Raw genomic sequence first — 27213 nt, forward strand, 5'->3', positions numbered from 1 at the left:
TCCCTGGTCCTGCTGGTCACATTATTCCTGATACAAGCCAGGATGCCATTGGCCTTCCAGGCCACCTGGGCACCCTGCTGGCTCATGTTCAACTGGTTGTCAACCAGTACTCCTAGGTTCCTCTCTGCTGGGCAGTTCTCCAGCCACTCCTCCCCAAGCCTGTAGTTTGGGGAACTGGTGTTCAATAATAACCAGGGCCTAGTCTGGCCAAGCTCTCAAGGTCTAGCTGCAAATAAACCCAATATTCATTTTAATCCCCAACACCCTCCTCACTATCCCCTCTTGCCCTCTGAGCATCCCTCAGCCACCCCACCATCCATAGCACTGCTAGCCAAGGACAGGGCTGAGCAGTTCCTGCCTTCCTCCTTCCACCTCCTGTACATCACTTTAACCTAGCTCCAACTCCCTGGAGAAGAGCATACTTGATGTAGCTATCATACTAAAAGCATCCAGCCATCAGTTCGCTCAGAGCAGCTTTTACTGGAGCTCTGTCACTGACCCTTCCTACTCTTTTGACTTTGGCATGACAAAAGAACAAGACTTAGGGCTCCATGCATGACATATAAGAATAGACCAGGAAAAAAATAATTAAATATAAAACAAAACAAAACAGCAATGTTCTTGGGAGAAGAGGATAAAGAGCCCACCCTTGGCCGTGTTACCAGTATAACTATGTGTGAGGACATAGAGGAGAACAAAGCAGAGTGAGAATCCTGAGAAGTGGGATGGAGAAGTGCACAACCTCATCATGCTTGAGAGCTCCTCTCTGTCCCAAGGTCTTGAGCCTCTGCTATCTGTGTATTTTTAGTTTCATTTATACAACAGGTTTGGCAGTACCTGGGATGGATGTACACATTCAAAAATTACAATACAAGCAGAAAAAGATTTAAGACAGTTTAATAGTAAACACTAAATAGTTTTCACTGTGATTACATCACAGGCAATAATCACTTCATTTTCAGTAGAAAAAGAGAGCTGTTACCTGGAGAAAGCACTAGGCTTCAAAAACATTTACTATAGTCCTACTGTAATACTTCATGTACAGCATAAACTATTATTTTCCCTATCTGCATTGCTGACAGGGTTGCTGACATAACTGATACAAGCCAAATCCTTCGTGTTTGATTCTAAACTGTAAGACCTAATCTTTAAACAGGAGGTCAGCTGGGAGTCCTAAGAAGACTCCAGGGTTTAACTGTTGTGTAAATTGCAAGATGAAAAACAAAGGAGTATACTGCATTTCATCCAGTCTTTTGTCATAAAAAACTTGCAGGGTTAAGCAGGCATTTCATGTTTTTTGTAGTGTGATGTCAACTGTTTCGTTGTTTCTCTCTCATAGTGGCTATGAAATCTTCTTTGATGGTCTCTTTATCCAAGTTCCTGCCTGTGAAGAGAAAAAAAATTTAACTATATTTTACAGCGTATTACAAAAATGCCTGCAAGTAGCAACCTGCTAGACTTTTCAGCAAAGAAAATATTCATTATCCTGACTGAATGAAAACAGAGCAGCATTACAATTAGGCTGCAGATAACAAGAGAACAGGTAGTGACAGACTTCAAGTTGTACAAGTAAGGGAAAGGAGGAAAAACATGGGCTTTTTGGTAATAAAAAAGACTTTGCAAAGGAGAGAGTTACACAAAGAAATTAAGAAATGTACAACCTCAGCATTATAAGCTTTTCAGAAAAACACAAGATTCATACATTTTAATGGCTATAATTATCTTCCTTGCAGTTACTGAGTACTTGATCAACCATTCAAGCCACTCCCATCACGATACTCATAAAAATGGATTTTAAAAATAACATGAAATATGCCAACATACTTCATGAATTTTCAGTACTTAATTTTATTTCCTTTCACTGCAAGGGAGAGTGTTGATTCCTCTCAGCTGGAATACAGAACTGATAGAGGTCTTGATGGATAAACCTTTGGCTGAAGCCTACAGTGAACATACCCACTGCCGTTATTCTGGTCAGTTTACACTGGTTTCTTTCCACTGGACGTGGCACAGAACTGCATGCTGAAAGAACATCTTCTTGAAGTCACACAAGGAGATACGTAATGTCTTCTTACCTATTAGGACCAGTCTATTAGTTCTCTTTTCATCTTCTTTCCAGGCTACTGCAGTCTCCTCCAGATCATAGAGCTCATGGACACCTTGGACTATCACCTGATGAGATTTGCCTTGAATAGATACCAGTCCCTTTTCAGAAAAATAACTGTTAGGATATAAACAAACCTTAAAAAATTAAATACATTAAGAGGGGAAAAAAAAATCTCTGAAGCAAAGCCAAGCAAGTAAAAATATTCCTAGCAACTACGCACCAGTTAGTCAAAACCACTACGTAGTATGATCACTTCCACTTGTAACATCCATTTTCACATCTCTTTTTTTTTTAAAGACTAATAAATAAGACTTTGCCATACTGTGCCTTCGGTTCCTCATTTGGTTAGTATGTCACATGTTTCAGCAAAAATAAAGTGTTACCTGCTACTATGCCACTTTAAATATGTGTGCTGTATGATTTTATGTATCTAAGAAAGTCTGATTGCCTATCAAAGATTATGTAAAATAAACAAACATGTTTGATTTCAGATTATTCTGATTAAGTTATCATGCTAAGCCTTTTCACTAATCTGAAACAGAATCTTTGAATACTAGAGAAAGCATGAACACTTGTGAGGTGGAATGACTAGAAACAGAATTAAAAGGAATTACTGTCAGACTGAGTCCATTAACCCACACAGCAAAAGCTGTATCAAAAAAGTTTTCGTAACTTCATGTAAAACTTAACAAAATATTCTAGTGAAACATGTTCTGTAAAACATGTTTCATACTTCCCTAAAAAAACACAACAAACAGTTCCAAGTATTTAATGTAAAAAGGTCTGCATTTGACAAATTACTTGGAATTCTATGACTATCACTGCTGAAAGGATTATGACCGGAGGCAAGATATAAATATAAAAGCAACAAACTTGGGAAACCACTCTATAATTACCTGGGCTTCATTTGCTTTGGTGTGACTGATAGCGAGCATACAGCTTATCACAGACCTTGCATCTCCCAAAGAACTATTTGATTCCAATGCTCAGTAAAATAAAAATGTACTTGTGCATAGCAGTACTGTTTTCAGACAGCTTAAAATGCACCAGTGGCTATTTTACTCTGTCAGAACAAGGATATTCTTGTTTTCTTGATGAAAGAGCAAGAATACAATCCTTCTTCCAATGAAATGAAAATAATTATGATGCTCTCCATGACACACACACAAGTGTCCTCACAAAACAGAGCATATTTTCTTGTATTTTTTACAGCCTTACAAATAAGAAACTTGATTCTGATATTTTAATTATTGACTTGGCTGCTTGGTATAATGTAAATTTATCCTAAATTGTCACCTATACTCCTCTCAAAGCCATGCTACTAAAAAACACATGAAGTGCCCAGCAGGATGAATACTTAAGAGGCTGCATCTTTAGAACTAGAGTCTGACAATACTGTAAAAAGTCTGAAGTGTAGAGCACACTGGTATTGCATTGCTATGTTACTCCAAATTCACCACATATTACGCCAACAATTATAATTACAGATAGCAATCTGAGTTACAACCCTAGGTAAGGAGACTTTTATGTGAGATGGATGGAACCTTTCAAAGCAACAGTGGTGAAAAATGCAAAAGTTATTTAACTGCATCCTGATTTTTAGCTCTGCCAGTGATGTCCAGGACATCTTCCCTCTCAATTCAAAACAAGTAAGAACAATGTTTGCTTGTGTCAGCTGTCTCCTTTCGACCTGTTCCACTAGCCAGTAGACAACAGTCTCTCTGCTAGCCAGTAGATAACAGTCTCTCTGCTAGCCAGTAGATAACAGTCTCTCTGCACAGAACAAGGACAAATTGCTGTTCTCCATTTTGTCTGCACTGCTACAGTGATCCAGTAGCACTTTTGACAGGCTTGTAACTGACACTTCATTGCAGTTTTTTAGGTGGGAAAGAGGAAAAGCACAAAACGAAGAATTTGATAATTTCTGACCAACCTTCAGTCTAATAACATCCGTAGTGTGTCCAGTCTTATCTTTCATGTTCTTCTCCCACAGGAGATTCTATGAAAAGGAAAAATATTTCCATACACAGAATAGCATGGGAAAATTTTCTATAAAAAGCCGTACTGATTTTTCAGTTGACAGCGAGTATTACTTACCTGAATGAAGAGATTTAAGTTTTCTTCTTCTATATTTCCTGGAACTTCAAATGTTACTGTAATTATGCCCTGCAAATGGAAAGACTCACCTACTATTATCAAACTGAATAAACATTTCATTATATTAATTTCAAAATGTGTTTTTTATAACTTGGCCTCATAAAAAATCAACTATATACTCATGGGAAATTTAAAAATCATATATTCTCCATTTTTATTCTGCTCTAATTTGCTGTAAAGGTAACATGACTAGTATGCAACACCAGCAATTACCCTGATCAACCTTGTTATCACAAAAATGATTGAAGTAGTCGTTTTGGTAATTACCTTATCTAGATGTGCATGTGTTGTCTTTACATGTTCAAGCTTTTTCTGCAAACTGAAAAAAGCAGTTACATGTCATATTTCAGTAGGATGGATCAAATGTCATTATTTTAAAACTTAAATAAACTCTTCAGTATTGCAATGCCAAATGAAAATATCAAAGATAGACTGTATACTCTGAATATGCTCCAAGTGATAAATCAGTTTCATTCTCAAAATAGATATGCTTAATTATATTGGCTCGATCTAGTTAAGATCTAGTTAATGACTTCTGTTAGAATGCTACCATTTTAAAATATAAACACAATTACAATAATGATTAGCAGTATCTTTGTTTTTTTAAATATTTATACTTGAAGAAGTACTACACCCTTGATATTCCCTTGGGTAGGAACAAAACACCAACTAAATCATTAAAGCAAGAAGAGAAAATCACTTGTCTATTTATTAGATGTTGATTTTTTAAAAATGCTTTACAAGGATGATTTGAAAAGCAAGGAGAAAAAAAAATTACAAAGCTATTGTTTTTGAGAATTAAATCTGTAACACTAAGTTAATTTACTGTATCATAGACCAACAGGTTGGAAGGGACCTCAAGGATCATCTGTCTAAGCACCCTGTCCAGCCTAATCTTAAAAGTGTCCAATACTGGGGAAATCCACAACTTCCCTGGCGAGATTTTTCCAATGGTTGATTGTTCTCACTGAAAATTTTTCCCTCATCTGTCCAACTGGGATCTCCCCAGAAGTAACTTGCACCCATTAGCCCATTTCTTTTCCATGTGGCTCCCTGTAAAAAGGGAGCCTATCTTCTTTGTAACCATTCTATAAATACTAGAACATGGCAATGAGGTCTCCCCCTAAGCCTTCTCTTCTAAAGGTTGAACAAAACCAATTATCTCAGTCCTTCCTCATATGCCAGGCCTCCCAGTCCTTTCATCATCTTTGTGGCCCTTCTCTAGACCTTCCCACACCTCCAGCAGAGACCAGAACTGAAGACATTATTTCAGGTGTGGCCTGACACGCACTAAGTAGAATGGGATGATGACTTATTTCTGCTGGTGATGCCCTTGTTGATGCAGCCCAGCAATCTGTTGGCTTTCTTTGTTGCAGCAGCACACTGTTCACTCATGTTGAGCTTGTTATCCAGCAGGACCTCCAAGTCCCTTTCACAGAGCTGCTCCCCAGCCCTACAGATCCCAGCCTCTGCTGAACTCCTGGATTGTTTTCACAGTTGTAAGACCTTACATATGTCTTTGCTGAACTTCTTAAGGTTCTTGTTAGCCCACTCTTCCACCCTAACCAGGTCTTCCCACAGGATGGCTCTCCCTTCAAAGCATCCACTTCCTCACTCTGCAAATTGGCAAAATTCATCAGGATGCTCTTTATCCCAACATCCAGATCAATTATGAAGATATTAAGCAATGCTGGGTCCCATATGTATCCCCTAGGGACCCTGCTTGTGACTGGTTGACAGTTTGAAAGGAAGCTATTTACCACCACTGAGCTCAGCCTGTCAGCCAGTTCACCACCCACCGCACAGTCCACTTGTCTAGACCAAAATGCATCAGTGTCTCTAGGAGGAAGCTGTGGGGAACCATATGAAAAGCCTTGGAGAAGTCCAGGTAAACAATGTCCAACACTTACCCTGCGTCAACCAAGCAGGTTACCTCGTCATAGAAGGCAATCAGGTTTGTCAAGAACGATTTGCCCTTGGTGAATCCCTGCTGGCTTTCCCCATTCATTCTGTAACTTCTCCAGGGACTGAAATAAAGCTGATGGGCCTATAATTACCTGGGCCCACCTTTGAAACCGTCTTATAGCTGGGGGTGACATTAGCCTTCTTCCAGTGACCTAGGACTTCCTCCCATCTCTACAACTTCTCAAAGATTATGAAGAGCAGCCCCACAACATCGTCTGCCACCCCTCTCAACACCCTTGGGTGAATGGAATCCGAGCCCACTGATTTGTAGGGGTAAAGCTCCTGTAATAGTTCATATACCAACTCTTCCTTCACTGATGGTGGGTAAGGTTTGCATGGGCCTGGATTTGTGATCCCACAGCCTGAGGCCCAACAGTGCTGATAAATACAGAAGAGAAGAAAGTGTTGAGAACCTCTACCTTTGCATTGTTGTTAGTGACTAATCTGCCTTCTAACAGAAACTCAGATGTAAATTTGAGCCAGGATTTGAATGTATCTATTTCATCCATGTATTTATAAAACAGACATTATTTCTAGCAAAATACAGTGAAGTTGTCACAATACCTTATTCCAGATAAACTGTCAAAAGCATGCAGGTCCAAGACACTTGAGAGATCAACTCTAAACAAGGGAAGAAAGCAAGCTTTTTGGTTTTGCTGTATATAAATATTGTGTATACTTAATTATGTTTACAATAGTTCTCATGTTTGTTTTCATATCTGTCATTCTAATGCCATCAATCTTTAGCCTTACTTTTGGATCTGGGTGGTTGATATTGTCTGCTACAGGGAAATGCAATTTTTACTAACACAGTAATACAAAAGCACATAAATACAAGTTTTTAAAAATATAGTAAAATACAAGGTAATTTCAAGAAAGATTGTAAAATCCCTCATGCTGGACTCCTGTATAATTGGTTTTCCCTACATTGGAAGTTCTTCCCAGCAATTATAATGCACCCCTAATATTTACTAATATAGACCTTCCTCTCAATACACAAAGCCCTGGAATATATACTGCCACTGTTAGCAAAGAAAATTGAAATACACTATGAGGCAAGGGTTACTATGAAGAATTCTAGCTCTAACATCTGAAACTTGGACAAATGAAAAATGTAAAATGGAACAGATAGCACTGATCACATTTACTTTCAAGAACAGCTACCTATAAACTAGCATAAGAAGCTCTTTTTCTAAAAACAATATAGATTATAAGCTTCACTGCTAATAGCAACTCATAACTTTCTAAATGCAATTAATGATATGTGGATAAATAAAAGGAAGATGAGAGGTTAAAAACAAAAATATCTCTGGAATGTAGCTGTTAATATTGAACTTTTACATCTGACAGTAGCTGTACAAAGCAGTTTTTAAGATGAAAGATTAATAATGTGAAATTCATAAATAACACCTCCCCAGAGTTAATGACATAGCTCAGTGCTAGTTGTTTGTTCTCAGTGGTGTTCTGAAAAAACATAGAAACACTCAAGAAAGTGCTATATTGGTCCCTTTTACATGTGGGCTTTTGAGGGACAAAACCACCTTATTAAAGAAGATACATTCTTAAATAACATATTAATGAATTATTTTTGTGCCAATTTCACTTCTGGAATATTTAAGCATGGGAGAGACAGTATGTATCACTCACTGAAGCATATTTACTAGTAATACAAGAGTTGTCATTGAGGACTGCACCTGAGTCCACTTAATCTAACAGCCAAAATTTAATGACAGAGAATGGTACAGATGTGGATACATCATTTCACATATTGCAACTCTTCCCAATGAACATGGACAGATACTGATTTAAGACTTAAAGCACGAATCTTAAAATCCTGTTCAAAATTGTTAACCATGCTGGATGCAATCATCATCTTTACAGAAACCATTTTTTGGTTTTGTTACAAAAATCTTGGCCTCAGACTCGCACTGATTTCCTAGGGAGTCAGACCTGTGCATATACTGTTTATGAGCTGTTTATCAATAGTTTGCTCATTTCCCTCTTCAAAGCACTTTACTGACCATTTCTGTACTCTGCCTTGCAACTGAAGAGCAAGGAACTTCCAATTTGCTTTCTCAAAACCACTGTTTGTTCACAGTAAGTTGCTACTTCTTTGGTTTCAGCTGGAGCAATCTATTGCAGATCTTTTTCATGTCTTTTCCTAAGCCCTGATCATCCTTTATATATTCTTCTGCATTCTGTGGCAAAGGTAAAATTTCCCATTCCTCATAAATTCCAGATTTTTAAAAATTACTATCATGTTCCCAAAAGTTCACTCAAGAAGAGGAAATGGAATGCCACAATTATATCTCTGCAGCTCCATCACTTTGCAGTATTTGTTCTTTTGTCTTTCAATCTTTCATGCTACACTCAAATATTAGTACATCTATTAGTACATATATACTGTCTATATACATATATAGACACATCACATTGCACAGAGGTAAAGAAAATTGTAAATAACAGAGGTCTCAAAAATAAAGGATAACCCAATTTGGATATAGTAAAATAAGCTATAAGTAAATATACAAGATGACCATCAAAATAAAATCGTTGTTACAATTAATTTGGAGTTACCAGAACATTCTCATCTTCATCTACAGACAGAAAAAGGCCAGTAGCATTATTCTCATATAATTCAACTTTATTAAATACTAACTTAATAATACTGAAATTACAGGGCAGGACAAATTAACAGAAGTATAAAATTTTGCAGCAAGATCCCCTCTAGAATACTGTTTACTCTTGTTCTAAGCATTCTTCAACAGAATTTGCAAGTTAACAAGAAAGGAGTATGAAGTTGTCAAAGCTACCTAAACACTTCACCTTCGTCCTTGAATAAATGAAAACAATATTGAGAACTATCACTATATAAAAACATGATAGTCACTTAAGAGGATGCTTTTTGTTGTGTGACTGTACAACAGCAGGGCATAAAACTTCCAGTGATCAGACTACAGAGAGAATTTCAAGTAAGTTCAACATTTTTGGAAACGTAAAGCAAGCTAATATTTAAAGTCAGACAAGCACCCACCTTCAAAACCTTGGGTTATCAAATAAAATACATACTCTACAGTTGGTTGTTGATCCTATCTCATTAGCCAACAACAGCAAATACTTCTCTCCACAATTTCCAAGTACACTTGGCAGTAACTTTTAAAATCCAAGTATATTTTCTTAAGATTACGTCTATTATTTTTCCTTCTAAAAGTACTTAAAACAGGAACCTGTATTATAGGAACATTTATCACAATGTAGTAAAATAATTGACATAATAGCACACAATAAAGTCCCAGCAGCCTCAAAGATACACTGATCCCCTAGTGTCCCTGGAAATAACATTTCAATTTAATTCCTTATTAAAGAAGAAATATGAGTCAGAATTTCAATGAAAAATAGCAAAAACAATGCAATTAATTTTCCTTCTTATTTCTCCTCCTCATTATTCTTATTAACTTCCTTGCACTGTTTTCAAAGAAATTTTGTAGTAGCAACTTATTTGCAGCAGTCATCGGAAGTGCGAAAAATCGTGACAATGACACAATAGGAAAAAAACATTATGGTGCAGGTACACAACTTGGCCTTACAAGTTGCTCCTTAACTGCTAGGTCTGGTCAACAACTTATAAGAAACATCTGAATTTCTACCTAGAAGACTACCTTAAAAATCTGCTACATTTTTGGCATATGCTGAAGTCAATTAAACTACATTTACAGGAGCATTTTTCAGGAACTTTCCAAATGCTCTAACTCCTTGAATGGCAATATAACACGAATGCTTTAATAATTAAAAGTCATATTTGCATTAAACTTAGAACAAAATTCAGGTTTTGCCAATATCCAAACTTTTGTAAAACCTACTCCTCATGTAACTAAGAACTATTTATGGTTATAATGCAAAGTCCAATAAAGCCCACTAGTGATAAGCTCTGTAAGCTAAGCTACCTCTTAATAGTGATTTCTTTTTAAACTAGTTATACACTAGAGTGTAGGATGTGAAAAGTAACAAAGAAAAATACATTTTTTACTTCTTAAAAAAAACTTATTTACCTAAAATTTCTTTACCTAAATGCTTACTAGTAAAATAAATATCGAGTTAAATATTTCTAATTCAGTAGTTTTCCTTTACCAAAACTGCTCTAATAACATACTTAAATCTGTCATAAAAGAAGCAGGATCTGGTACCTAGTAATAGTGGTCATTTAATACCTTGATCTTTGCGTCTCTATAATTTTAACAAGTCCATTTATTGACCTAAAACAAAAAGTAAATTAAAAGTTAGTTGAAAATACAACTGTAACACATTCCTTGAACAACTTAACCATAGAAATCAGCATGAGAAATAGCACAACAATAAGCCCATCTCCCATGTTCCATTACCAACTTGTTGAACAAAGCACCAGACACGCCAACCAGATTTCATTTTTTACTTTTTTACATCCTAAGTAAGGGCAGGGGAGCTTTGTCAGTTCTGACAACAAAATACTACCAGTTAAGAATAGGATTTTCCTATGCAAGATTCCTCATGATACGCTCTGTTGGGTCTCAGCAGCTTTGAGAATTCAAACTACTAACAGAGTTCTAAAGAAACTCAAAATTTCAGGGTTTCAATTTGGTTACCATGGTATGATGGAAAAAGGTAGGGCAAGTCTCTGATCATTTATTCAGCTTCTTCTACACTCAAAACACAACAGTATTGAAATGCCTTTAGAAATGGACAATCTCTTTTTCCCTGCTGAGCTAAGGATTTATGTCAGTGTAGTAACAAGATCTAATTTCAATATTAACAGTAAGAAGGATGTACCTATGTTTAAACAGAAATAAACTTTGAGCCAGTATAGTTACAGTTATGTCAGAATTTTCATACCTTACAGATGCTCTGACTTTATCCAGTTCTTCTCCTGAAACCAAATCTGTCTTATTGATGATTATAAGATCAGCCAATGCAACCTGCCTATGTGTTAGTGGGGAAAAAAACAAACCAACATGAACAAGTATTTATTCTGTAAGGCAAAAACACCACCTCCTCTCCCACAGCACCAAGAAAATAATATAAGCATTGTTACTACAGAAAGGCAAGCATTAAGCAAACTTGAACATCATGGAGTATCACTACAGTACTACTGTCTTCTTGAGGTGCTGTTCTGTGTTATAAGAGTCCACCAAGCAGCAAAGGCTTCCTAGATTTTGTTTAGTGGGGTTTTTTTTTTGTTTTGGGTCATTTGGTTTGTTGTTGTTGTTTTAAAAAAAGACACAATCTAATCTGCAATGTTTTGTAATTTATGAACCTCTGAGGTCCCTATTTGTCTTTCATATACTCTTCACAAAGTTGTACCTGAATTCTCTTTTCTTACAATAACCGTTAATGACTATGGCTCTGTATCTAGCAAAAATTATTCCTCTATCACTGGTTGTACTTTGACCACCGGTAGATTCCAGCATGCAAATCTTTCTTTCCCTCAACACAGCTGGTTTTCCTTCACTTATGTAAAACACCATCCCTCTTAAAGTAAGTATCAGAAGAGTAAGATCTCAGCAGAAAGACCAAATGGAGCTTGAAGTCAGTTTTCTATTTTCTATCTCGTTACACCAATCTGCCTTGGCTTAAGTGCAAAGGAAGAGAGAAAAGCCTTGTAAAAGAAGAAAAGGCATTTCTAATGAACTTCCATACAGCACAGTTCCTAGCTGTGATATACAAAATTAATTTATATATATCCATACCGAGATGCTTCATTGATAAGGCCTTCTGGCTTCTCCTCTGTCAAGTGCTAGATAAAAATAAAAACAATTGGATTAAGTATATTCAAACAACATTTAATCTCATTTGCAGTTTAAGGAAGTCAAAACCAGTTCATCTGAGTTACATATTTCAGAAGCCTACAATTTTTTATGAAAACTCTTTTTATTACTAGAATGCCGAAGAGTTGGAAAACTCTATTATAGTGTTTATTTTTAACTACTTTTCAGATTTATGATGAAGTAAAAGTCACCACGACATAAAGTAACCATGGAAAACCATATCTGAAAAAAGTGAAAGTACAGTAATTTTTCTAGTAAGTTGAGTTAGGCTTGCAGTACAAGACTTCCTACACATAATTGAATACTTCTTTTCTCTGAAAGACTTGACAGACTGTACATTTTTATTAAAAATTCGTAACTCTTATTCCTGGTTTCTATGAATTACTCCTCTTTGGCAAGCCTGCCCAAACATCAGTGTTTGCAGCCTATTCAAGCTGCAACTGGGCAGAACAGTCCGTCAGCACTGATTTAAGCAGCAGCTTCTGGTCATGCTGCAGGAGTTGACTATCTTAAACACCTGCAGCTTTGTGCTGTACCCATGTGCTGGCATCTCAAGCAGCAGCATCAATTTGGCAACATAACGTCTTACTTTCATAAATAACTTAAAAAGAGCAACAAACTTTATACTGAAGCAGCCAAGGTTCAGCTGCAAGTTAGTTTCTGCCTGCTCTGCCATGTAGGCAGCAAACTATAGGACAGAAGAATCACATACACCTGGAGGCAGCAAAACTTTAAACTGTTGCTGTGATATTCCTAACAGCTTAGATCTTATTCCTGACATATCTGGGAAGATTAGAATTCTTTGCATTCATTCATCAGCTCTAAATGTACCAGGAATATTATTTTTTAATTTGGCTATAAATACATAAGAACACCAAATGGAAGTGGAATTAATTGTCATAGGAAAAAAACCAAACCAAAACATAGACACATATAAAACCCAACACAAAACAAAAACAACTACTTCCTGATTGTGCACAACCAAAACAGAGCATAACAACAGGCTGAGTCGGAGTGAACTTCTGACTTTTTTTTTGTAATCCTCTGTGTACTGATTCAATTGAATTAAATGCTGTCAGATTTGTTACCCTGAAAAGGACACTGCCAGTAGCACAGATGTCAAGTCCTGAAAGTAGAGAATTGTCACTTCAAGTTGTCCAACTGTTTGCCCATGATGTAAAAAAGTACTTCAGATTGCTGGGTAACAAACCCATTACAGCAATAACCCATTACACCAATTACCACTTCAGTTTCAATTTGGCTGACTGGTCACATGGCATTATTTGTCAGCTTTTCTTGTGATGAGTTGGTTCCTTGAAGCATGACACCCTTAAATTGCTTCCCATTATCTCAATGTCATCACCTGTATGGATTTTAGAATTCTTTCAATCACAAGCAGCTGCTGAGGTCAAGCTTGGCAACCAGTTGGCATCTAACTGAGAATGTGTGAAGATTTTATTATTCTGAGTGGATGACAGTTTTGTACAGGCTAACTGATCAAATAGCGTAAGAGTTTTCCACGAGCTGTCAAATACAGTAATAGATAGAAAAGCTGAATGTTTCTAAATGTTTTTGCTTCTGACATTACTTAAAAGTTTAATATTAAAAACCTTATTTTTTAAACAACCATAATTCAGCACTGCTACATATTTATATTTAGTTCAAGCTGGTAAATCAGCATTGAATGAAGACAGAACAACATTTTTGCAAGTAATAAACACATCAGAATTAGTATGAGGACAGTCAGCTGAAAAGGGGGCTGACTTAAAAGATGCTGTGGTTTCTTGTGATTGTTGAGCTGGTTTAAGAGTTGGCTCATGCTTAAAAGGATAAACTAGCTCTCAGCCCCTTCGCTTTGCTCTTCTCCCAACTCCTTCAAAAAAAGTCCTTGCAAAACACACCTTAACTCGCCAAACTGGTCTGCCATAGGGTTAGATTAGTTAAGATTAGTGCAACTCAAACTGAGGGGACGACAGGACTGCCTCCTTTCAGTAAATCAGCTGTTTCATCAACTCAACTGAAACAAGAAATCCACAGTCCAAACAAAAATAAAGTCTTTAAAATAAGGGATCACTTCCTTATTTTTTAACCATTATCCTTTGGTTCTCTCAGCTTTTTGCAGCCCTTGTAAAATACAGAGACATTAAAAATACTTTCACAGCATGATGGGATTTTTATACCATGGAGGCATCTTCTCTTATGGTCACTTTTACTTTGAATCCTGCAAAATCAGTAACTAATCAAAGTACTCTGCAAGTTATTACATTGCAAATAATTATTTTTATGACTAGCTATTACAAAAGAAGTTTAAATATTCAAGTTAATCTCAATTACGGCTGTTACCCAACCTCAGTGTTCTATATGTCTGCTCTTACATCACACTTCATGTAGATGAATACCTGCTTGTTTTCTCTGTTCCCATGTAATGAAGTAATCTTTTAATCCGAAGTGGTAATTCAACACCTGGCTCTCTCATCTCCCCTCACCATAGTTGCCACCACAGTAGCACCTTTACCCATCTGAGCCCTAACTTACTCAATACCACACTAGTATCAAGAGGTCTGTTCTTTCTCAAGTCACACAGACCAATGACACTGTTTTACAGTAATCCAAATGCCCACTTGGAACACAACTAAGATCCCCCAGTGAAGTGACAGAACTAGAAGGAATCAAGTATAGCAATCTGACAACTACCAGCAGGCACGCTACAGTGCTGGTAAGAATCTGAATTCCTATCAATATTGGTACTTCCTTGCTCCTATTCAAAATACTGTAGAAACAAACCACAGCAACAGAAATACATCCTCATTTGTTGTGAGAATTAAAGCAATTATAAAACTGTAACTCATCTGAATGAACACTATTGCAATATGTGTTCTAATAACTAGTTTTAAACCATACAACAAATTCAGTAACTTACTTGCAATCCATACTTTGCGTCAACAACAGATACAATACCTAAAAGAGAATCTTAAAATTAAACAGAAATCTGCTGAAAGCAGCCAACAATGTAGTAACTTGTAAAACTCCCTGTATAATTTCTGAAGCAACAGTTTAATCACATTTACAACTGCTTATAATACTTTCAATGCTTCCAGTTAACCTGAACATTAGATCTGCCACCTAATCAGTTTATTATTTGTTACCCGTATTTGTGGTAAAAAAATGTCTATGAAAGCAGGTGAGAGAAATTCTCGCATGATGGATGCCACCCTCCTTCTTCCACAACATCAAATTGGCAGAGGTATGCTGTTAAAAATTATTCAAACAACTTAAAAGGACTAACTGAAGTACACATTTATTCTGATTGTAAGTGACCCTAAAACAGCAGTTCTCTGGCAGAAACTTAGGAAGATGTTCCCTATTCAACTGCATGTTTCCTTGGCCAGATGGGTATTTTACAGTGTAAGTAGGACTTCTTCAAGCTGAAGTTTTTTTACCTACATTTTAAAAAAATAATAAAGTAAATTCAATATACTCTTTACATATGGTGATGATTTACATTAAACTCATATTTTTAAAGGAACACAGCAAATAGTGGAGCTAATTGGTACAACAGGCAAAGAAAGCAAAAGCAACAGGCAGGACAGTCCAGATGTTGACAAGCTAAGAGTTCAGAAAAAAGGAAGCAAAATTCAGGAAATACTGCATTGGAAAAAAAATAACAATGAGAGCTGTAATATTACTTCTAAATAATGTTTGTAAACAACTAACTAATGAGGTTTTTCTCCTGCCTTGCACCACAATCAAGATGTCTCTACATCTGATCCCTTCGTAAAACATCACACAACTCGTTGAATTGATCAAAATGAAACACCTCACCAAGTAGATAAAAAATCATCAGAATAAGCAATTTAATGCATTTGAAACATTTTCTGAAATGTTGCCTTAAATGACAAGAATACACTACACTAAATCCAAATACGTAATGCCAAGACATTGGAAAACAAGCTTTGACTTCTTACCATCAAGATAGATGTCACTTCCCAGCTCAGAATCAACCCAGAACATGGAGGCCACAGCGCCTAAGAAGAGCAGTACATTTACTCCCAAAATAGACATTTTCCAGTAAACTATCAATATTCAAACATTTCACAGAGAAACTCTATTTGTAGTGCTGTACTTGAAACTTCACTCTTCCAAACTCAGAAAGCATCATAGATGTCAAATACCCAACCGCACATTTTACCTAACAACACCTACCAAAGCATTATACTTATTATGCACATTTGGCTACTACTTCCAGCATAAGTATTCCAAAAGTCATCAATAAAATGGAGCAAGTTCAGTGTTAGGATCACCAAGAAAGTTAAGGCTGGAGAACAAGCCAATTAAAGAGAGGTGTGGGAACTGGAATTCATTCAGACTGGAGAAGGGACAGCTTCTGGGGAACCTAACAACAGCCTCCTTCATGAGTCACTCGGAAGACTGAGCCAGGCTGTGGCAAAAGGACGAGAGCCATTATGTAGCAGAAGGACGTGAGACAGCTGCAGTAAGAGAGGTTCAGAACATGTATATCAGAAAAATCTTTTTTTACCACAAAAAGAGCAGGTTACCTGGAGAGGCTGTGTCACATTTATCCTCAGAGGACAGAGATATACGCCTTGCTATCCCAAACAACCTGGACTTGTCTTAGAGCTGACCCTGCTTTGGGCAGGAGATTGGACCAAAGACCTCCTAACATTTCCTCCAAACTGAACTACTCTATGATTATATGATTCTAGTATTTTTTACACACTAGGCCTCATCATCCACTACATTTCCATCCAGACTAGGTGCTTCTAGAATAATGAAACATGTAGCACTCTCTCTTCTTTGTATAGTAATTTGTATTTCTTTGCAAAGCATAAAGGAACATACTAATCTGATGAGTCTTGAGCAAAAACCTTAATAGTTTTCCAATTTGACTCAAATAGAATCTGTGTGTAACGGAGGCCAAATCAATTTCTTTTGAAGAAAATTACTTCACCATGACAACTATTTAACTTTGAGCTTGAAAGTATCAGCCTCCTAAACGGGAAACAACTACACTTCTGGTAAGAATCTCCTTCACTCTCAATCAACAACACATTTCTTAATTGAGATGTTTCAGAGAAAAGTGTTTTAGACAGCTGTTACTAACATGAGCTCAAGTTTAAGGACTTTCTTACAATAAGTATCACTGAAGAGCACACAAGGAATTGGAGAGATCTATTATTGTTCTGTACCTACCAAAAGAAAGCACTAGCCTGTTTCATAGCATATTTTATTACTTCACAAAATACAAGGCCTACCACAACCAATTTAACAGTAGGCCAGATGCTGACAATTTATACTTTAAAAAGACCAATGTAGAACAACCAAATCCTACTGTAAACTACTAGTTTCAGACCATTTATTTTCTCCAAGGTCAGTGTCTCCTCTTGATAGAAACACAGTTTAACCAGATTTCTGTTAAGCTTTGGAGTCAATTTAGAGCAAGCTCAAACAAAACAGAACATCCAACCAAACAACCCCCCACACAACCCTGCTTCTGCACCTTGTGCAATTCATTTTTAGCCTATATGGCAATAAAAGCATGTGCCTGACAACTTGCCACTTTACATTTTGCACAGCAAACTGACTGGTGAGCAAACAAGCACTTCATAAAATCAGAATTATCAGTTATGAAAGTCATAATGTTAATTACCTGGATCTGCCAAACCTGTTGTTTCTAACAATATATAGTCAAATTTTCCTCTCCTTTGCATCAGGTTCTCAATAGCCTTCACACCACTGTCCCTGTAAGAAGAAACAAGTGAACTTGAGAACAGAGAAGACAAGCTAAAACATGTATTAACACATATCCTCTGATGCAGAAAGCAGCATCAGTACCATCAAAGCAAAGTCCTGAGTCAGGACTTACAGCCTATAATGAAAATTCAGTCATCAAGCTGCTGCTTTGTATTATGCAAATAACTCTGCTTCGTTTTAGTTTGAAAACAGCATTTGCCTACTCCCAACAGGCTTACTAAAGGTGATTTAAATGAAGATTTGTTTTCAACACTGAAAACCCTGTAAAAGACAGTAGGACTGTATAAATATGTAACTACTTGGTTTGGCATCTGGCATCACAAAAAGAAAGGGGGGGGGGGGGGCAGTAAAGGGGAGTGGGAGTACTGAACCATGTTGTCCTGTGTTTCCACCTCACCTACAGCAAAACTGAAATGTGTCATTTATTTAAATTTCAGCTGATTAAGGTAGCCTGAAGCAGAAACATAAGGCCTTTTATATAGGAAACTAATGCAACAGTGTCTTCTGTTTTCTACTTACTATCAGGATTTAAGGCACAGGACCAGATCTTCCAAGCATTCTGGACAAACAGGCAATTCATTACCTTTACTACACAATTAGCACAAGAAATTCAGCATTCAAACAAATAGGGTAAAAACATGCCAAAGAAACAACTACACTCCTGCTTTTCAACATGACCATCAGCCTAAAGATTGAAATACTGTGTTTTTTAGGTCACTAAGAGGTTTTCCCTCCACCCTTTTTGAGGTATACAGGATTCAAGTACTAGCCAACATACAGAGAGAAACACAAAGAGTAACTACTGTGGAAACTGAGAAACGTGAGTCCTAGCTCCAGCCTCCCTGAACCTTTAGCTCTCTGTATAAAACACATAATACTAAGAAAAGAGGAAGAGCTCCCTACTCTACAATATCCAATGCTGTTTAAGTTGGTATATATGTTATTTTTCTGAAAGACACTAAGTCCAAATCCAAAGGAAATAAATTTCTATAATCCAAAGGAAATTAATTTCCATCTCCCAAATTCCAATTCTTCTTTTAGCTGACAAAAGAAATGTCAATCAATACTACCACAAATTTTAGAAATCAAATCCTGGATGCTTCTCTCTTCCTCAACTGCCCCAAAACCCACTGTAAGAACTTGTACAATAGGCCTTCCTTACTTTACTGAACAGCACAGGCAGCCATTTCTGAGCTCCAACCATTCTTCATAGAGTTCTCCCCCTTGACTGATTGCCAGAGATTTCTCCAAGGCACTTCCTGGAAATACAAGTAGTACTGTAATTTTAATCTATAAATTTGCATGGCAATGCCTGAAAAAGAGAGAGGAAATACTCAAGTCAGTATGCATTTTCACTCTTGGATCCATTTTTATTCTGAAACTACGTTTCTGATACATTCTTTAGAAATTAGTATTTTCTGGTTTGTGATAAATTTAAAAGCCAAAGTCAAGTTGGCTGTACAAAGACCAAAACCCAAAGGATGAAGGTACAACATGAAGTGGCATAAACTTTGGTAAAAGAAAGCATAGCCAGCCTATACCTTCATATAAAATAAAGACTCTGTCTATATATTTTATTTTAGACCCCACGATCAAAAAAAGTTGCATGCATCTTTCTTGATAAAACAAACAAAACACCCACTAACAACACAGTGCAAACTGTAAGCAATGCTGACAGAGAGATGCAAAATTATAGCCGTAACAGTTAAAAACCCTGAGAAGGAAAGCAAAGAGTTCAAAGAACCACAGACACCAAGAACACATTTCCCCATCTCCTTGGTCTAAAATAATATGCCATCTGTAAGTGGCTGAGGGGAAGGGAAAGAAAATAAATTACTCTCTACCAACATACTGTTTAAATTTTAATTTCATTTCCTTGAAACTGAGTAGGACAAATGGAGGTACAGCACTCCCAACAGTGTGATACATAAATGTACTTGACTCTGAGGGACTGAATTTATGCGCAGAACAGATTATTGCATAGTGTTATTTTATGGACACCAACCAAATGCCTGTTTGCCCTTCCGAAGGCTGTGAGGTATGTAAATTATTTCAGTAATGAATTTAAAACTACGTTCTTGATTTCCATAAATCTTATATATTTGTCATTTTAGTGCTAAAAAAGTGCTTCTTCACGTTTACGTACCTTCTCCAAACTCATTCAGAATAACTGCTATTCTTTTATTATGCTGTTCTGTCAATATGTAATTTAGAAGAGTTGTTTTCCCAGCTCCTAGAACACAGACCATATTTCTATCAAAATGTTAAAAAAGCTCACATTTTCAAATGAAAAAAAAATACTGTTGTGCATGCACACCTTGGACAAATCTGATCTCTTCTGAAATAGAAGTTTTCATTCCTGTATGCAGCATTCTATTTTATCACTGTAAAAATTAACTTGCAGAGACATATGACCCCATGAAACTACCAGCACATTAAATCTCAGTTTTCAAAGACTTATAGTTTTCCATTCACTAAAGAGACAGTGCTTGATAAAAACACAAGTCCCCTACCAGTTCAGCAGTCTTTTCCTAGAAAACTTTTTTTTTCTTAACACAAGGTGAGCTTACTCTTCTCTCAGTGCTGTTCCTGACCTGCCCTTCTGTCATTATTCATGTGCTGCCATTAGAGGAGGCACTGTTAAGCAAAGTGTTCACAACTTCTGATACATCACAGTACTAACAGTTTCCCCCCATGCACAAGATCACAGCTGGAGGAATTTGATAAAGCAACCTTCCTTCTATGCCCTTAGGGTTTTCTGAAAGACTATGATGCAGGACAAAGTGACAACGTTTAGAATAGCGTTGCTGATCCTGAAGTCAGACTCCTGTTAACCATGTATAACTACAGGCGAAGCTCCCCCTAACTGTGTTGGTTTAAGGCAGGGAAGAGGAAACCCACCTTCGTAAGACTACAATTCAGTCTGCATTTAACTGAGGCGGATACATTACGTATTCTGACATTAAGTGATGCATCACACATGGCTTGAACACACCGTCCCCTGCAAACAGGCCGGCAAAAGCAGCGCCAGGAGCTTGCAGAGCAACTCTAACCGGACCGGCGCTTCCCCGAAGCACCGGCTGGACGAGACGCGGGGCAGCGCTGTGGGGCAGCACTACGGGGCCCTTCTGATCTACCAGCAGGCTCCGGCTGGACAGCCAGGCTGCCGCCAGGCCTGCCAGAGCGCCCCTCCGCCCGCCCGCCCGGCAGGCCCCGCGCAGCAGAGCCCCGCGCAGCAGAGCCCCGCGGCAGCCCGGCCTCTCCTTCGGGGCTCTTCCCCCGCCAGCCGCGGGCGGCCCGCAGACGCGCCGCTCCGCCAGCGCCGGGAAGCGGGCAGGCCGCGGGCAGGGGAGCGGGGCAGGCCGCGGGCAGGGGAGCGGGGCAGGCCGCTCCTCACCCAGGTATCCCGTGATGATGGTGACGGGGATCTTCCTGCTGGGGCCGAGCTCGCGCTGCTCCGCGCCGCCGGCGTCTATGGGGACCAGGTCGGGGCAGGGCTCCCCCTCCTCCCCATCCGCCTCCGCCGCCGCCGCCATCGGAGCGCGGGCCGGGCACGCGCTGCCCCGCACCTCACCCGCCAGACGTCACGCGCCGCTCGGCAGCCCCCCCGGCGCGGCACCGCCCGCCCCCCGCGCGTGCGCCTCTCCCTGGCCGCGCGACCTGGTGCGCAGGCGCAGCAAGGAGGGGGGCGGGGCCGGGCCCAGGGGGCGGGGTCGGGGCTGTTGGGCGGGCGCGGGGCGGGCGCGGGGCGGGCGGTGTGAGGCAGGCGCGGGCGGCGTGAGACACTTCGCCGCGGGACAGGCCCTCCGTCCTCCCCCTGCTACTCCTTTTCAGCCCCGTCTGCAGGAGGAGGAATCACAGAATCTTTTGAGTTGGAAGGGACCTTGAAGATCATGGAGTTCCAGCTCCCCTGCATGTGCAGGGACACCTCCCACTAGAACAGGCTGCTCAGAGCCCCATCCAACCTGCCCCTGAACACCTCCAGGGATGGAGCCCCCACAACAGCTCTGGGCTGCCTGTTCCAGTGTCTCACCACCCTTTCACTGAAGAATTTACCCCTGATCTCTAACCTAAATCTCTCTTCTTTCAGTTTAAAACCATTACTCCTTGTCCTCTCACTGCAAGCCCCTGTAAAAAGCCCCTCCCCAGCTTTCCTGTAGGCCCCCTTCAGGTACTGGAAGGCCACTATGAGGTCCCCTCGGAGCCTTTTCTTCTTCAGGCTGAACAACCCCACCTCCCTCAGCCTGTCCTCATAAGAGAGGTGCTCCAGCCCTCTGATCACTTTTGTGGCCCTTCTCTGGACACGTTCCAACAGGTCCACATCTTCCTTGTGCTGGGGGCACCAGAGCTGGGACTAGAGTATTCTAGGTGAGGTCTCACCAGGGCAGGGTAGAGGGGCAGAATCACCTCTCTCGATCTGCTGGCCACACTTTTTTGATACAGCCCAGGATGGAGTTGGCCTTCTGGGCTGCAACTGCACATTGGGAGCTCATGTCCACAGGGCTGCTCTCAAGTGTGACCTCCCCCAGCCTGTATTTGTATCTTGGGTTACCTCAGCCCAGGTGCAGGACCCTGCACTTGGCCTTGTTGAACCTCGTGAGGTTCACCTGGGCCCACTTCTCTAGCTTGTCCTGGTCCCTCTGGATGGCATCCCATCCCTCTGGCATATTGACTGTACCACCCAGCTTGGTGTCATCAGCAAACCTGCTGAGGGTGCTCTCAAGGCCACCATCAATATCGTTAATGAAGATACTAAACAACACTGGGCCCAGCACTGACCCTGAGGGACACCGCTTGTCACTGTTTTCCATCTGGACTTAGAACCATTCACCACTACCCTCCGGACGTGACTATCCAGCCAATTCCTTATCCACTGAACAGTCCACCCATCAAACCCATATCTCTCCAATTTAGAGAGAAGGATGTTGTGGGAGACCATGTCAAAGGCCTTGCAGAAGTCCAGGGAGATGACATCCACTGCTTTTCCCTGGTGGACTGATATAGTCATTTCATTGTAGAAAGCCACTAGGTTGGTCAGACAGGATTTGCCCCTGGTAAAGCTGTGATCCTGGATCACCTCCTTGTCCCCCACGTGCCTTAGCATGTCTTCTAGGAGGATCTGTTCCGTGATCCTTCCCAGGCACAGAGGTGAGGCTGATAGGTCGGTTATTCCCAGGGTCCTCCTTTCTACCCTTCTTAAATATGGGCATAACATGTCCTTTCTTCCAGTCACCAGGGACTTTACCTGACTGCCATGACTTTTCAAATATCATGGAGAGTGGCTTGGCAACTACATCCACCAATTTCTTCAGGACTCTGGGATGTATTTCATCAGGTCAAATGGACTTGTGTATCTTCAGGTTCCTCAGATGGTCACAAGCCTTATCTTCACTTACACTGGGTCTCTCTGGTCCCCATCCTGTGGACCATCAACATGAGAGTTGTAAGGAGAGCGGTTGCCAGTGAAGACTGAGGCAAAAAGTTGTTGAGAACCTCAGCCTTCTCCTGGTCTGCTGTGACCATTTCATCATTGTGGCTCAACAGGGGGGGTTATGCTTTCTATAACCTTCCTTTTCTGGTTTATGTACCTGTAGAAGCCCTTCTAGTTTTTCTTAACATCTCTTGCCAACTGCTGTCCTGGCTGTGCCTTGGCCTTCCTGACCTCCACCCTGCATAGCTGGGCAGCGTCTCTGTACTCTGCCCAGGATACCCTCTTCCACTGCCTGTGTAGGTCCATCTTGCCTTTTAGTTTGACCAGCAGGTCTCAGCTCAGCCATGCTGCTCTCTGGCCTTCCTTGCCTGATTTTCTGTACCAGGGGACTGAGACCTCTCGCACCCTGTGGAAAGCATCTTTAAAGATCTGCCAGCTCTCTTCTGCTCCCTTGTCCCCAGGGGCCATTTCCCATGGGGTCCTAAATAATGTCAGTTCTGACCTATTGGCAATGCTGAAGATGTCCTGCTCTGATCAACAAACCTTGTACAAGGTGTTGTCTTTTATTCATAATCAAATAAAATTAACTTACAAATTGAATGTTAGCTTTCTGTGTTTTCTATCAGATACTGTGAGCAGGCATGTACATGTGTAAGACACATCTGTAGTTGATTTTAATGGTGGTGTGAATTCCTGTGCTTTTTGTGGAGCATAGGTTTAGCAAATTGGTAATACAACCTCTTATTTCTTCATGACAAAAGGTGTAAATGCAATAGTATATTGGGGGAGATTTGCCTGATGCATACTTAGATATGTGTATTCCTCAAAACCCAGGTATGACCTTATTATAAGGCCCAGTAACACAGACTGAGTACATAATTATAAAATACATTGGGCTCCATCTTGTTTGTATGTTTATTGGCTTATATGGCAGTAAATATACTTAGTATTTATTCTTGAATCTTCTTATATTTGTGTTGGTTAAAACATTCCTTTAGTACTGATTACAGTCTACTCTAAATAATCTGGTTCTATTTCAGTCCTTCTGATTATAGCAAGCATGTAAAAGACCAGAATAAAAAAATTATCAAAAATCTTATATAAGCTATTAATACATCTTGTCCTCGAAAATATAATTGTATTTATTCCAATATAAATACCTAGACTGTCCAGACAATAAGTTCAAAAGCAAACAATTATCTCTTGAATTGTGAGAGAAGTATGGCTTTTTATTTGGTTGTAGTTAAATTAACACGTTATGCTTTAAATCTTGTGCCAGCTCTGTGAAATGTTAGCAGTGGCACATGTGTGAAACTTTTGTGTTTAGCAAGGTGACAAGCTCAGGTGGTTTTAGTAAGGAAGAGCACCTGACAAGCATCCATTTTGGAGTCTCTGTTTTCTTAGCTATGAAGAGCAGTAAATCTTGTCCATTCCTTACGGGGTATAAGCATACAGTCTTTAAATTTGTGGGGCTTTAGGCCCAAAATGTGGTAAAATGCATCTTTTCACATTCTTGTTTCAGCCTGTTGGGCCCTTCCATGATGCATCCTGTTCTAAAGAAAAAACCTCATCAGTTTTTCAAAGCTCTTAGAACCCTGACCTATGGTACCTGTATTTGCTGTATTTGCTCAGCTTTACATAGTTTGTTACTGAGGAACTGACTAAGAAAAATGCAAGGAAAGTTGTGGAGTAATGGAAGAAAAAATTAGAGAGGTGTTGGGAGCTAGCAACTTAGCATCACGGAGCATATCAAAGTCTGTACATTGTCTTTAAAAATGAGACTGTTTTTAATACTGAAATTGCATTTGCATGTCAGTGAGACATCTGGTATTGGGGAAGAAAAAGGTGATGAAACCAGTGTCCTGGTTCTTTAAGCTGTTCTGCTTTTCATCAGTTCACATGACATTGCTCATTGTTTTTCTTTTGAACAAAATTACCTAAAATAAATAATGTGGTTTCTGGTTTCCTTTTAGCTTCTTTAAAGTTTAGATTAAAACATTAGAAAGTAAGTATTAACTGTCTTTACCTTTCTGCAGAACTGTGTAATAAAGCCTACATTGTAAAGACAAACACAAAACCTGCATATTTTATTGTGGTGGCAGCTAAAATGAGTACAACAAAGAGAAATTTGGGTGGTACAGTTAGAGTGTTTTATTCTAAGATATTTGTAGACCAGATATACAACAGAAAGCAGTAATGTGTTGATGGGTACCAGGAAGTTATATTTAATTGTTCCTTTCGGTTGCTGCAATAGAAATAAACTAGTCCCTTCCCAAATACTGAAGATCTCAGTGCAAGCAAAGCAATTTGCTTCAGACTAATCTGAATGATGGACAACAGTGTTCAAGGCTCTTTGAGGAGAACTGAGGAAGTAAAAGCTGTGAAAAAGGAAGATGATGCACTGAAGAGCATTGCAACGTACTGTTTCCTGATACAGTTGCAAGGAGACCATCTGACTGAAGCAACAGGAAAAGAAAATAATTGGCATTTCAATATTATGCAGAAAATAACAGTCTTAAAGCACCATGGTTGCTGGAGAAGAAGGTTCCTGTATGTTACTACTGGTTTGTTTAGAAAATCTAGTTAGGCATGGTGGAGAAAGGAATTCTTGCAAATTCATACGATGCCAGGGTTTTTGAATTAAAGTTAACCTGCAAAACAATGTGGAAACAAATTAAGTTCAGTTGTGTGATCAGCTCAGCAGATGCTGAGCAGGCCCATGTGTATCTCAAAATAAAAGCTGGTAAGAAGAGGAATAATTTTAGTATTATTTACATGCTCCCTTGGTTATATTTACTTCTTTCTTGCCTGTTCGGTGTCTTAACTACTTTTATATAGAACTCTATATTGAACTTTTTCTTATCTGTACTTCTACTGACATTTTCTCCAGACGCCTTAACTTCTTTTTCTTTGAAGAATGCAGATTATTCACATGCTGCCTAAGAGGAAGATCTTTTAAAAACATGAACCTTACATCAGTCAGTGGACCTGCTTTTTAACACTGCTATTTTTTATGATTTATGTGCCCATTATGCTCTTTGGATGTGACATTGAGTGAAACTGAGAACATAAGATTAAAGGTATGGCTTATAGTTAGAATTTAAATATCAACATATGTCATCTGGGCCCCCAACACAGGAAGGACATGGAGCTCTTGCAGCTAGTCCAGAGAAGGGCCACAAAGATGATCCAAGGGCTGGAGCACCTCTCTTGTGAACACAGACTGAGAGAGTTGGGGCTGTTCAGCCTGGACAAGATAAGGCTCCGGGGAGACCTTATAGTGGCCTTCTGGTACCTGGGGAGGGGCTACAGGAAAGCTGGGGAGGGGCTTTTTACAAGCTTGTAGTGAGAGAACAAGGGGTAACGGGTCAAAACTGGAAGATGGGAGATTTAGGTTAGACATTAGAAAGAAATTCGTTAGTGTGAGGGTGGTGAGACACTGAAGCTTGCCCAGGGAACATGTAGATGTCCCATCCCTGGAAGGGTTCAAGGCCAAGTTGGATGGGGCTTTGAGCAACCTGGTCTAGTGGGAGGTGTCCCTGCTCATGCAGGGGGGATGGAACTAGATGATCTTTAATGTTCCTTCCAACCCAAACCATTCTATCAGTCTATGATCTAGCAAGTAAGAAGACAGTGGCAGTAAGGGAAGATTCTATCAGTGTTCTCTCTGCTTACATTCTGTTTACTGTAAAGGTAAGCAAAGAAACATTTCTCCTTGAGAAGCTCCCTGCTGAGGATCTAGCCAGTAACACATTTATTTCTTCAGAAGAATTCACACACACAAATGGAAAAAGAAGATAAGCTTTCACGCAGCCCTTCTATTTTTTTCTTCTTTTTTTTTTAGAGTCAAATGTTTTAGTAAAAAAAAAAAAAAAAAAGGCTGCAAAAGTGACCCAAGTTCCCTTTCTCCTGTTTCACCAATACAGAAATGAAACTCAAACATAGACATGACTTTTTAATTTTTTTTTTTTAAGGAAGGTTCA

At 39.3% G+C, this 27213-nt stretch overlaps 1 protein-coding gene across 4 annotated transcripts; it reads right to left on the reverse strand.

The window, feature by feature from the left end:
* Window positions 1-880: 880 nt before the first annotated feature.
* Window positions 881-21392, reverse strand: LOC127395337 (zinc-regulated GTPase metalloprotein activator 1A-like). 4 transcript variants are annotated; one of them, XM_051642102.1, is made up of 15 exons: window positions 21374-21392; window positions 19946-20032; window positions 18962-19111; window positions 17696-17787; window positions 15993-16052; window positions 14948-14985; window positions 11950-11996; window positions 11096-11182; window positions 10438-10482; window positions 6794-6850; window positions 4532-4583; window positions 4205-4273; window positions 4041-4106; window positions 2076-2205; window positions 881-1384 (listed from the first exon to the last, which is right to left on the reverse strand). In XM_051642102.1, the coding sequence occupies exons 4-15, from the start codon at window positions 17754-17756 to the stop codon at window positions 1311-1313; spliced, it is 786 nt and encodes a 261-aa protein (XP_051498062.1). In that variant the 5' UTR covers window positions 17757-17787; window positions 18962-19111; window positions 19946-20032; window positions 21374-21392; the 3' UTR covers window positions 881-1310. The 4 variants fall into 4 exon arrangements, with proteins under 4 accessions (XP_051498062.1, XP_051498063.1, XP_051498060.1 ...); XM_051642103.1 differs by having other exon boundaries at window positions 21369-21387; XM_051642100.1 differs by lacking the exon at window positions 21374-21392 and adding an exon at window positions 21197-21356 and having other exon boundaries at window positions 18962-19058.
* Between the last annotated feature and the right edge of the window lie 5821 nt (window positions 21393-27213).

This window comes from Apus apus, chromosome Z (genome assembly GCF_020740795.1).
Source record: "Apus apus isolate bApuApu2 chromosome Z, bApuApu2.pri.cur, whole genome shotgun sequence".
Lineage (NCBI taxonomy): Eukaryota > Metazoa > Chordata > Aves > Apodiformes > Apodidae > Apus > Apus apus.

What these genes read in the sequence shown, in the direction of transcription:
- LOC127395337 (XM_051642100.1), bottom strand. Translation starts at nt 21,335, where the DNA reads ATGGCGGCGGCGGCGGAGGCGGATGGGGAGGAGGGGGAGCCCTGCCCC. An exon ending in CTTATCAATGAAGCATCTCG is followed by an intron (nt 11,183 to 11,949) that starts GTATGGATATAT and finishes ACTAACACATAG; the next exon opens with GCAGGTTGCATTGGCTGATC. An exon ending in TAATAGACTGGTCCTAATAG is followed by an intron (nt 1,385 to 2,075) that starts GTAAGAAGACAT and finishes TTCTCTTCACAG; the next exon opens with GCAGGAACTTGGATAAAGAG.